At 35.3% G+C, this 13,701-nt stretch overlaps 1 protein-coding gene across 1 annotated transcript in view; it reads left to right on the forward strand.

Annotated features, from left to right (window-relative positions):
• The window catches only part of NAALADL2 (N-acetylated alpha-linked acidic dipeptidase like 2), a 959,155-nt gene that overhangs the window by 761,587 nt on the left and 183,867 nt on the right, over nt 1-13,701 (forward strand). The window contains exon 11 of the mRNA XM_032174021.2: nt 7,593-7,688. Coding sequence (XP_032029912.1) covers nt 7,593-7,688 — 96 coding nt within the window. The remainder of the gene's footprint in view (nt 1-7,592; nt 7,689-13,701) is intronic.

Consider the following 13,701-nt stretch of genomic DNA (forward strand, 5'->3'; position numbering starts at 1 on the left):
CCACCACGCCCGGCTAATTTTTTTGTATTTTTAGTAGAGACGGGGTTTCACCATGGTCTCGATCTCCTGACCTCATGATCCGCCCACCTCGGCCTCCCAAAGTGCTGGGATTACAAGCGTGAGCCACCATGCCCGGCCTCTAAAAGTATTAGGGTGGCAGCAGCTGCTGCACGAGACGTGATGGCTAGGCTAAAACAGTAAGGTCAAGTTGTTTGCACACAAAGGCTACAGGGTGCGGTCCTGGCTCTTGTGTAAGAATTCTGACCACACTAACCATGCCTAGGAAGGAAAGGAGTTGTTGTTTTGTAAGGGATTGAGGTTTGGGAGATTAATTAGACACGATCAGCAGGGAGAGCACGTGTGTTTTTATGAGAATTATGCTGTGATAGGTAACAGATGAGGATGAAATTTGGGCTTGACTGAAGTAATGGGGGCTGTCTGTGAAGGTTGCGGCAGTACAGCCCTGGGTGTCAGGGTCAGTCCAAGTGAAAGTGAAGAGAGGCTGGGATGACGGGTACAAAGAAATGGTAAAGAAAGCATGTTTGAGATCCAGAACAGAATAATGGATTGTGGAGGGAGGTATTGAGGATAGGAGAGTATATGGGTTTGGCACCATGGGGTGGATAGGCAAAACAATTTGGTTGATAAGGCATAGATGACGAACTAACTTGTAAGGCTTGTCTGGTTTTAGGACAGGTAAAATGGGGGAATTGTAAGGAGAGTTTATAGGCTTTGAAAGGCCATGCTGTAGCAGGCGAGTGATAACAGTCTTTAATCCTTTCAAAGCCTGCTGTGTGATGGGATATTGGCATTGAGCAGGGTAAGGGTGATTAGGATTTAATGAGATGGTAAGGGGTGCATGATCGGTTTCCTAGGAGGGAGTAGAGGTATCTTATACTTGTGGGTTAAGGCGGGGGAATACAAGAGGAGGACGCAAAGGAGGCTTTGGATTGGGAAGAAGGGCCGCAATGAGATGCAGCTGTAGTTCAGGAATAGTCAGGGAAGCAGATAATTTAGTTCAAGTGTCTCAGCCTAATAAGGGAACTGGGCAGGTGGGGATAACTAAAAAAGAGTGCATAAAAGAGTACTGTCTAAGTTGGCACCAGAGTGGGGAGTTTTAAGAGGTTTAGAAGCCTGGCTGTCAATACCCACAAGAGTTATGGAGGCAAGGGAAACAGGCCTTTGAAAAGAAGGTAATGTGGAGTGGGTAGCCTCCGTATTGATTAAGAAGGGGATGGACTTACTTTCCACTGTGAGTTATCTAAAGCTCGGCAGCTGTGATGGTCTACGGGGCTTCCGAGGCAATTGGGCAGCGTCAGTCTTCAGCCGCTAAGCTGAGGAGTCAGAGAGCCTTGCGCCAGAGTTCCAGGGGCTCTGGGAGTGGCTGCCAGGTGAGCAGAACAGTCCAATTTCCAGTGGGGTCCCGCACAGTTGGGGGAATCCAGGGCTGCTGGCATTCCTTGGCCTGGTGGTCAGATTTCTGGCACTTGTAGCATGCTCCTAGGGGAGGAGGTTCTGGAGGAACGCCTGGCCGTTGCAGTTCAGGCGTTTGGAAGTTCTTGTGTGCTGGAGATGTGGCTGGGGTTTGTCTCACAGTGGAGGCAAGGAATTGCAACTTCTTTCTATTATTGTACACCTTGAAGGCGAGGTTAATTAAATCTTCTTGTGGGGTTTGAGGTCCGGAATTTAATTTTTGGAGTTTTATTTAATGTCAGGAGCAGATTGGGTAATAAAATGTATTTTGAGAATAAGACGGCCTTTTGACCTTTTAGGGTCTAGGGCTGTAAAGTGTCTCAGGGTTGCTGCCAAGCAAGTCATGAACTGGGCTGGATTTTTATATTTGATAAAAAAGAGCCTAAACACTATCTGATTTGGGATAAAGAAAATGGAGCATTAACCTTGACTTGCCTTTAGCTCCAGTCACCTTTTTAAGAGTAAATTGCTGGGCGGGTGTGGGAGGGCTAGTCACGGAACGAAACTGTAAGCCGGACCGGGTGTGAGGAGGGGAGGCAATAAAAAGATTACAGGGTGGAGGAGCGGAGGCTGAGGAAGAATTGGCACCGAGCTGGGTCTGGCGAGGAGCAGCCTGGGGAGGAGGGGAGAGGTCAGATGGGTCTGTAGAAAAGGAAGATTAGAAAGACTCAGTGACGCTTGGGGTTGCGACTGAGGGGACAGGCGAGAGGGAAAGAAGGAAGATTAGGGATGAGTTGCATTGGGAACAGAGACTAGAGAGGGACAGATGTGTAAAAGAATGCCTGGACGTCAGGCACCTCAGACCGTTTGCCCATTTTACGACAAGAATTATTTAGATCTTGTAGGATGGAAAAATTGAAAGTGCCATTTTCTGGCTATTTGGAAGTACTGTCGAGTTTGTATTGGGGTCAAGCAGCATTGCAGAAGAAAATAAGATGCTTTGCTTTTAGATCAGGTGAGAGTTGAAGAGGTTTTAAGTTCTTAAGAACACAGGCTAAGGGAAAAGAAGGAGAAATGGAAGGTAGAAGCTTGTCTTCCTTTTGCCTTCGTTTGCCTTCCTTTTCTGTAGCTACTAAGAATGACTTCATTGATTCCATTAATAAAAAGGCATTTATATTTAATACTCATCTAGTTAAGCCTTGCAAAGTGTAGAGAAACCAGAAAGGGAAGTCAAAGAATTCTGTGGCTCTATTCATTCAACAAGTGCTGTAAAGCAGCTCAACTATCACTTAATTGATATATGTGACGAATTTTATCATGAATTTTAAAATCTTAAAATGAACTCTAGTGTTTCGTTTCACAGGCTTGAACACTTCTTGTTTTTGTTTTGCAATTTCTATAGTGTTCTCTGTATTATCTGGATCTGTCAACCTGGCTTTATCTGAGTACTTGACATGCAGGGTTATGGAGGGTAAGTAGCAGTAGATTGACGATGAAGATGTGAATTCCAGTCCAGATTCTGCCACTTACTAGCAGAATCTAGTCAGATAAAGCTTCTGAATTTCAGTCTTCTCATCCATAAAATGAAGGTGATTAACAACAGTTTACTAATCTTAAACAGTTGTGACTATACCTGTATCCCTTATCTCATGTTCCCCATAAATATGGACACATACTATATATGAATAAAAATTAAAAATTAAAAAACAATGTATATTAAAGCATCACATAAAACCTTAAAACACTCAGTAAATTTTAAGAAATGATGGGATTAAGAAGACAGCAGACAAGGTTTTAGTAATCTCAAACAGATGAGCAGGAGAGCAGACAAAAATTACCAATACCTCGAATAAAAGAGAAGATGTAACCTAGATCCCATTAAAAAGGTGATAAGAAGATGTTGTGAACAATTTAAAAACAATATATTGGACAATTTAGATGAAATAGACAAATTATTTGAAAAACAATTAAAACTGACCTAAAAAGAAGGGCAAGAAAGATCTCTTTAGAATAATAGAAATGTCCCATCGAAAGGTTGTTTTACTTTGAGGTATAATTTATACATAAAAATGCATAAATCTGAAGTTTTAAGTTAGATATCTTTTGACAATTGTATATCCATGTAAACATCCAAATCTAGAAAACCGAATTTATTTGTAGCTAACCCATTACTATTTAGTTCATACAGCTTTTATTTGTGCCTTACATAGAGGTTCTTTTATAAATGTAAAATACTTCCATTTTATAGTTAGTCCTGAGTAGAGGAGAAGGAAGGCAAATGTCTGAACTAGAATTAAAATCTTGAGGTCTGCTCTTAGAAGCACTGTTCCAAGCTTTAGTTCAGAAATTTTATTGAAGGCATGGCGATTATAGTGTGTTAATTGGTGGATCCTAAAGTGATCCTAGAACCTGTGAATGTGAACTTATATGGAAAAAGATATGTGCAAATAAAATTATGGATCTTGAGATAACTGGGTGGGCTCAAAATCCTATGACAAGTGTTTCTCTGAGAGAAGAGATGACAGATAGAGGAGGAGGTCATGTGAAGAACAAAGCAGAAATAAGAGCTACATAGCTACAACTAAAGAATATTTACAGCCACCAGAATCTGGAAGAGTCAAGGAAGGAATCTCATAAAGCCTCAGGGAATGAATAGAGGGGTGCAGAGCCATAGGTGATATCAATATGGACAGCAAAACAAAAATGCTCTTGAGTTCTCAAACATCTTTCTAGCTCATAAGCTGTTGGTTTGTTTTTTGTTTTTTGGGGTTTTTTGTTTGTTTTTGAGGCATAAACTAAAGGGTATCTAGGCTTCAGAGAACTATCTTCAGGTGTAATTGAACAAAAAAACACAATGAATATTATTATTATTTTTTCCTTCTTGATGTGAAATCATACTGCATTGGTCACTTGCACTGTGTTAGGTATAAACAAGTTGTTTGCCTCTTCCTCTTCTTTTGCTGGAAATAAAAATAAACAATTCTCAAGAAAGTTTAAGGGAGAGGATGTAAAAAGAGATCTCTCTGTGACTCATATGTAGAGTTAATAATAAACTCTGTATAGTTAGTGCTATGAGATCTTAGAATTTGTGGGGCTGATAAATAGGATCTTGGACGTGACTTCAGTCATTTTTTTAAGTCAACTTATTAATACAACCAACCTTTCCAGAGTTCCTCCTCATTTTCCCAATCTTTATGCCAGACATTCCTAAGTAGATTCTTCTTTTTAGAATAACAGCACAGATTTGGAAGCATTAACAAATACTAATCACTTATTTTACTGCATGGAATATTTAATATTTATTAAGAAAGCTTAATAGCTTGGTGATATCTATTCACTCATTTACCTTCAAAATATCAATTAAAGGAATTCATTATAAGATGCCTTAATTTGTGAAATACTCTGCTAAGTGAACCTTTTATTATTTCTTTGTAGTTGTCCTTTAGCTTTTCCAACCTCCTGATCTGACTAAAAAGTGGGAGGTAACAAAAAATTACATAAACATAAATTATTTAGTTAATGATACACGGTATGTATAATAGATAGGATAAGTACACATTCGGTGATTAAGGCAAAATATGTCAGAGATTAGCTTAAAGAAAGCCTAAAATACGAATACTGCATCAAATGGATGTATTTTATTGGCATATAAGAACTTTAGGACTGAAAACATATGTGGATTAATTGAAATGATTCACATTTTTAAGATTGGCATTATAATTAATTACCCCCACCTCAAAAGTACTTTACAAGAAATAGCAACATGTTTGGGAAGCACAGATACATATATGTACACACTGACACACAGAATTGATTTCTAGCATCGAGTTTCTAAAAACTGTTTTGTGACATTGTAGAATTATTAATCACTTGTTTTTTTCATGTTTTACTTTGTATATTTGGGTAGAATTAACATTTCTAATATCTCTTCCAGGACTAAAATAAGGATACTAAATCAATCTAGATAGAAGTACAGAAGTGCCTTGAATATTTTGAATAAAGCTAATGCTAGGACCTGAAAAGTGTAATATGAAAATGAGTGTATTCAGAAAACAATGTGCTAATATTGTTCCACATTTGACCCTTGGATAGTTACAGTTCTATTTAAACTCCACATTACCTCAGGTCTATTTTACTTTGAATAGCTATGAGAATGTCATGTTTCAAAAATTATGGGTGTTATTACCTTTTTCCTCATTCCAGCGTATTATGAATGTCAGTGCCATTCAAAGCTTGCTTGCAAGTGTTTTAATTTCATATATTAAATTTAAGTATTGATGTGTATGCCTTCTGATTGCAGAAAAGAGAATATTGCAATGCGAGACGTGCACATGGGACTTTTTAGATTTAATTTTATTTAGTCTAAGCAAGGAGTTTTTGATGATATCATTTAAACTGTGCGTAGTATTTTTGCTGCATGTTGAGAGTAGATAGATGAAGGCTTGCAGGAAATTGGAACAAAAGGTGGGGAAATGATCTTTGTTAACATAAACACACAGAATCTTGGGATATTAATCACTTTGGCCATGGAGAGGTTTCATGATACAGGAATGAAAGTGTGGGCTGTAGCCTCGAATAAACCTGGACTTGAACCCTAGGTCTACCATTTATTCATGGTATGAGCTTGGGCTAGTTCTGGAACTCACTGGTTCTCATTTGTAAAGAGGGAGTAATAATAGTTTCTGTCTGATAGGTATGTCTGTTGATTAAACTAGGTGACATATGGAGAGTACTTGTCCCAGTACTGATACATAGAAAGCACTGTAGTTATTCTATTCATCTCAGGCCTTGTATCTTTGAGTGCCAGCTAAAGAGAAGGCATTGATTTTGTTCATTTAATCGCTACTAACCATATGTGACAAAATGTTTTAAATTATTGTTTCTGAAAAACATGCAAAAGGGTTCATTTTGGTGTGGTTGTGAGTTGAAGTTTAGTTAACTCACTCTAACCTAGAATGTAATTACACATGACCCTGGAATATTTTCTTCTCCTCCATGTATGTGCTAACACTGAATTTCACCATATTTACATCCCACCCTCATTTCAATTCTTTGTTTCTATTAGTTCATCTACTTACAATGGTTTTTCTGGGTAACTTTATTGAACTCTGAATTCCTTTTCCTGAAGACTATGACCCATTAATTTATCCCTCATATTTTTTGTATTTTTAATACAAATACTCTTCTGGGTACTTTCTCTAGCATTAAAAATATGTCCATGTCAATGTTATCTTAAACACAGTGAATACAGTTTTTGTTGATTCTTTAACTTTCTTTAGCTAGTAATCTATTTTTTAACTTTTCAAGATAATCTTAATTTCTAGAAAGAATAATGTAGTTCATAGTTGATGTCTCATTTCTCCTCATATTTACTCCTCACCTGATTTTATTCTGTATCGTGTTCTCGCAACTCCACAGGATCTTCTCTGACAGAAGAAACCAAGTATCTCCGAAATGCCCCCTCTAAGGCATAATTTTCATCTTAATATTATTGTATTTCCTTGCTTTCTTTTCTGTATTGATTATTTATTCCCATTCTCTACTTTTTGACTCCCACGGAATAACAGTTACATGCAATAACAGTTACGTGCTTCTCCATACACTTTTCTGACAATTCCATCTATAACATCTTCATGAGTTTTGCTTTTATCTTTCCACCTCTTAAGTATTGGTGCCACGCAGAGATCTTACCACTTAGAGATCTGTTCTACACTCAGTATACTTCTAAGTCTATGTGTGTTTCACATTACGTTTTAACTACCATGTAAATGTTTCTCAAATTATTGTTATATCTCCAGTTCAGAATTTGGTCTTGAACTTCAGACCAATATAGTCACACACCATCTAGATGATTTTTTGAATGTCCCACAAACATTTCACCTCAAATATTTAAGATTTTCTCCCCTAAACTCTCACATTTCTATAATTTCTGAATTAATTAAATATTAATCTATTTATTCTATCAAACAAGAGTGGAACATAACAAGTTGATGTATCTGATCATTTTAATTTGTAAATATTCTGTGATGGGTAGTGAGATCAGGAGAATGAAATCCAGCAATCAACAGAAACCTTAAGGCAATTTAGAGTCCTTTTTAATCTTTAAAGAAAATCCAATAAACACTTGAAAAACAAAATCAATGAAGAGTTTTAAATGTTTCTTTTTTGATTTGCCGCAGGGTCCAAGTTTTCTCTCCGAGGCCCTTTTTTCTACACGAGCAACAAAAATTGAAGAAACGGATCCGTCTTTCAACCTTCATGAAACCATTACTAAGGTAGGGGAGAAGTGCATTCATAAATAGGTGGGAAATATTTGTTCTTTATTGGTAGATGGAGTAAAGGAACATAACCAATCAAGAGCAATCCATATATTTTCATTTGTAGAATATATGAGAAAGGATTTTAGTACATCCTATTATTTTACTAAGGAATAAATAATTCGTTCAAGATCATACAGACCCATAACTGATCATTTGTATCACAAATCAATTTTTAATAAAACAATGAGTTTTTTTCCCTTAATCTGAAAGAAGAGTTGTATGATAATCTCAAATATACCTCTTCACTTTAGACTATGGGGAAATACAAAATGGACCTTTGCATTTTTCTGTCTTCAATAGTTTGTTTAAATAGTTAAGGTACTTGTTTATGATAATTTTTAGTTGCAGAAAAAAAGGCTACTTTTTAAAATGAAAAAGACTGCATTTATAATTAGAAAGTCTTTTACTGAATGGCAATCATACTTATATTTGTAACATACAGATGTCCCCCAACTTGTAATGGTTCAACTTTCTATTTTTTGGCTTTATGGTGGTTCAAAAACACTATGCATTTAGTAGAAATCTTACATCAAGTACCCATACAACCATTCGGTTCTTCACTTTCAGTGCCATATTCGACAAATTACATGAGATATTCAAGACTTTTTTCTATAAAATAGGCTTTGTGTTAGATTTTGTCCAGTTGTAGGCTAATGTAAGTGTCTGAGCATATTTAAGATAGGCTGGGCGAAGATACGATGTTCAGTGTTATTTGTATTAAATTCATTTTCAACATGTATTTTTAACGTATGGACATAACCCCATCATAAGTTGTGAAATGTGTGTATTTTTATAGCAGTGAGTTAGTTATATAAAGAAAATTAAATTTTACAGTATGGAGCAAATAAGTTTAATGTTCCTGACATTACATGGCATCATATGGATTTTTACATTTACCAATTATTTAACCTGTCATCACCTGCCTTTTGGGGATAGACTTTATAGAGAATACTGACCTTTTAGTACCATTAAAATAATGTCTCTCTCTATGTATATATATATGAATTATTTATATGTTTATATTTATGTACGGATTATTTACATATATATACTTTCTTGAAAGATTGAATTATTCTTAAATCTTAGTGCAACTTTATGTAGTTGTTTTTTTCTTTAAAAAAGAGGAAATATGGTAAAGCGAACTGAGTGAGTGTCAATAGAATGAGCTCGGAATACAAAGACTAGAGCCCGTGTCTGTCTTTGACCCTGAAGAGCTGTGTGAATTAATTTTTTTCCAAACCTTTAAAATAAGAGGAGTTTGAATTACATTTTACTTAAAATTATTCTAAGCTCAAAATATCTAAATCTTAGCTATACATTTATTATGTTTGGCAAAATCACCTAATAGGAAGCCTATCCCAGTTCTTTATTTAGTTTTTAGTATCCCCCTCCTTTGATCATTTTTTTGTATATAACAGGATAGAAGTGCACCCAAAACACCTCCTTAGTATTCAAAATCTTAGCTGTATTTCTAATACTTGGAGATTTTATATATATACATAAATATATATACACACACATATATTATATATACGTATATATACACACACACACATATAAACATGCATTAATGAATATATAGTTTAATGAATTCATATGTATTCATAAATATATATGATATATTTCTAATACTTGGAGATTTTATATATATGTATACATGCACACACACATAGACACACATAAGCATTCATGAATGGATATATATTTTTATGAATTCATATACATTCCTATACATATATATGAATATATATATTTAAATGAATTCAAATACAATGAATATATATATTTGTTCAAATATTCTAGACACTCAGAGTCTACATTTATTTATTTTTAAGCAAAGCATTAGAGAATTTTAGGGCAATGAAATAGCAATATTTTCTCCATTTTTTTCCTGCTTTTGTGGGAATCATTTAAATCAACGATTTTTGTGGAAGGGATAATTTGAGGCAATGTTGACATGAGACATAGAATGAAATGATGGTGTCTAGCATCAGAAATCTTCAGCCAGAGAAAATGCTAGGCTTTTCATTTCAGAGTTATAAACATATACTGATTCTCGATGCCTGAAGTCTTGACCACACTTAAGAATTTCAACTCCTGAGAACACGTAGGTAAGTAAGGATTGGTCAGAAATGGAGTACAGGGGCACAGAACACATCCTGAACATATGTAATTGTTCTTTTTTAATTAGTGTGAAACAGACAGAAAATTAGAGGCCGTTAGAGAGAAGATAACGAATTTGTTCACAGATATTGGAATATATTTTACGTGTGTTTTCAAATATGTTTGATGAGTGAACAGATAGTTATTGACCCATTAAGTGGATATTGGAAAGAATTATATGTCCAAGAGAAGATAAAACCTGCTTAGGTTCAGAAGCAAGAGTTTCGTGAGGTTTTTTTATGATGACATATAACTTACCCAATGTTGATTCTGTTTCCTCAATCATCATGTCTACTTGAACTCATGTTGGAAACATTGATCAAGGAATGAAATTGTGCTTCACAAGTTCAGTCTTACTTCACCAATAGCAGAACTGAGAAACCATAAAATGAAGTAATTAACAGATACTTCATTTTAATGTCAAATTTTATCAACAGAAAAATGAAATATATAGAGGGGTTGAATAGAGTACAGGATATATGGAGCATGGGTTTTAGTTCTATCTTGGCTACAAAATTGTTATTCTATTTAGTAGAACTTTGTTTAATTTTCCATGACAAAAAGGAGTACACTCATAATGCCCTTCCTTGCTAGGATTCTGTGAGGTTGAAATAGATGATGTATACATTTTCTCTAGAAATGAAGTATGTATTTAATTAAGTATTACTATTAACTCATTAAAAAGAACTAGTATTAAAGTCTTTCAAGTAGGCCCTTATCTGCATTTTCTGAATTTTGTTTTTACTATAAAATATACATATATGGATAATATAGATATAAAAATGTAACCAAACTAATTTTAAATGCTAAGAGTACACTAAGTTAGTGTGTACAAATAGAATATAAATTTTAATTTGTAAAGAGTTGAGGCCTTTAGAATACTTTTTTTCACTAAGGATAAATAGTATTTTTATCAACGTATCAACATATCACAGTTATAGTATGCTTCTATTCTGAATAATAGTGTGGTTTATAAATAACATTCAGCTTTGAAATTTAAAAACCCATCTAGGTATACATTCTCAGTTATCAATTATGACAAAACCAATTTTCACAAAAATATGAAAACACTTGGTAAAATTATGAAGCAAAATTGTTACTAGTATCATGTCAATATTAAAGCATTTTCAAGAAACTAGAAGTAATGGAAATTCTGAAGATACTACTTTTTATTTCTCCCAATAAAAGTTTGTATTTGATATAGCATCATAGCACAATCACATATTTTATATTACCTAATTAAATATAATAAATATGTATATCTAAGATAAACATGTAATACAACGGTTATTCTCTTCCAATGAGTAACTCTTTTTCTTCTAGATTTTGCTATCGATTACAAGTATGATTTCATGCCAAATTAAATTTTAATTGCTACATATTAGGAAGTTAATTTATAAATAGGGTTTTGCTGAATGTAAACAATATTTTATTTTATCATTTGTATAAATTTATGGGGTAGAAGTGCAATTTTGTTACATGAATAGATCTCATAGTGGTTTGGTTAGGGCATTTAGAGTATCTCCCAAGTGACATACATTAAGCAATAAAATAAATAAACCATACTCATACATGGGATGTGAACTGTGAGTCCTTGAAAGTAGCTTTCCACTGTTTTCCTGTAGTTCTTTTTTTTTCTTTTTTTTTTTTGTTTTACAAAGTTTGAATTTGTCTTGGCATTTGTCTTTTTGGTATAAAGCATGACACCTAAGAAAGTCACGAATGAGGTTCAATATTGATGCTAATAGGTGTAATTCATCATGACTTCAATGACAGTCAGGTGGTACAGTATAAAATTGCTGAAGGGCAACCCATGCTGCATCAGTGTTGAAGATGTTTTTCTTTTCTTTTCTTTTCTTTTTTTTTTTGAGATGGAGTCTCGCTCTGTCGCCCAGGCTGGAGTGCAGTGGCTCGATCTCGGCTCACTGAAAGCTCCACCTCCCGGGTTCATGCCATTCTCCTGCCTCAGCCTCCCGAGTAGCTGGGACTACAGGCGCCCGCCACCATGCCCTGCTAATTTTTGTACTTTTAGTAGAGACAGGGTTTCATTGTGTTAGCCAGGATGGTCTCAATTTCCTGACCTTGTGATCCGCCCGCCTTGGCCTCCCAAAGTGCTGGGATTACAGGTGTGAGCCACCACGCCCAGCCTCTGAAGTTGTTTTTCTTATCTCCCATAATTACATTAAAATTATCATAGAAACCAAACTAATTCCTTCATTGACTAAACCTAAACATGAATTAAATGCCAATGTAAATCCTAGGTACTTAATCCTTTATTAAGTGAATAAAAATGGCCATGTATTCATGTTTTTAAATAGGCTTATTTCTCCTTCCACACCTAGGAATTTTCTAGTTATGTTTCTAAAGTTTCAACATTTATCTCCTAAATTGTTATTAGCTATCTATGCATTCTAATAATCTACTATAGTCCCAACATTCAGCAAGGCACTTGCAATACCAAAATGGTTACTACACAGGAGAGATCTAAGAGAATAAACAAGGTAAATAAATCATTTTAGTAAATTATGTCATATTAAAAGAGATGATAGTAATGTGGACAAAATATGGGAGGAAAGAAGATGGAGCTTTTGCCTCTGACACGGTTTGGGTCTGTGTCCCCACCCAAATCTCATGTCAAATTTTAATTCCCAGGTGTTGCAGGAGGGACCTAGTGGGAGGTGATTGAATCATGGGGGCAGACTTCCCCCTTATTGTTCTCGTGATAGTGAATGAGTTCTCACAATATCTGATGGTTCAAAAGTGTGTGGCACTTCCCCCTTCTCTCTCTCTCTCTCCTACTCCCTCATGGTAAGATACACTTGCTTCCCCTTCCCCTTCTGCCACGATTGTAAGTTTCCTGAGGCCTTCTAGCCATGCTTCCTGTACAGCCTGTGGAACTGTCACCGGAGAGGTGACATTTGAAGAATTTAAGGAATTTCAACTTGATCTTAATGTCAATGAGTTTCTTTTGACAGTGCTTTAAAGATCAGGTTGTTGATAAGAGTGTGTGAAAAATAATTACATGTATTTTGGAAAACAGAGACAGATTTGTGAGACAGTTTTAAGATTGGAGGACAGGATGTATGATATAGGAGCCATGAAATAGCGTGAAGAGTCAAAGATAATTTTAATAGTTCTATCTTAAGAAAAGTTGATATTATTTCATAATTATTAATTCAATTAGGGGCTAGTTTGGAGAAAGCGGTGATGACTTTGACATTGGATATGTGGAGTTTTGTAGTGCCATAGAGCACGTAGTCAGATACATCAAGGAGGCTGTTGAATATGAGGTTGTAGCTCAGAAAGAAGTAAGGTCTAGAAATGCACTGTCATGTATAGTAACCAGTAGTCACATGTGGATTTAAATGAAAAATAATTAGAGTAAATAAAAGTTCAATTTCTCAGTGGCATTAGCCATAATTCACATGCTTAGTGATCATGTATGATAGTGGCTACTGTATTTGGCAGCACAGGTTACAGAAAATTTCCATCATGACTGATAGTGTAGATGATGTTACCTTAGCAACACTGGTCCAGATGAGGAGGAGTAAAATGAGACAGGCTAAAAGACCCAGGATAGAGCGGTTCATGTAGTCCTCAAGAAAGAAATATTATAAGGAGAAAATGTTCAAAAGACTATTCACCCAATCAACTGCTCACTCATTATAACTTTTGAACCAATTTTTTGGAATTCTTGTTTTCCACTTCATTTATGCCCAATCCTCAGATATTTGCTATTCTCAGTAAAAAGCTCCACCTGGCTTGTTCCTCATTACTTTAGTCTACTTTTAACAGATGCAAAATC

The sequence above is a fragment of the Hylobates moloch genome, unplaced genomic scaffold (genome assembly GCF_009828535.3).
Source record: "Hylobates moloch isolate HMO894 unplaced genomic scaffold, HMol_V3 SCAFFOLD_13, whole genome shotgun sequence".
Lineage (NCBI taxonomy): Eukaryota > Metazoa > Chordata > Mammalia > Primates > Hylobatidae > Hylobates > Hylobates moloch.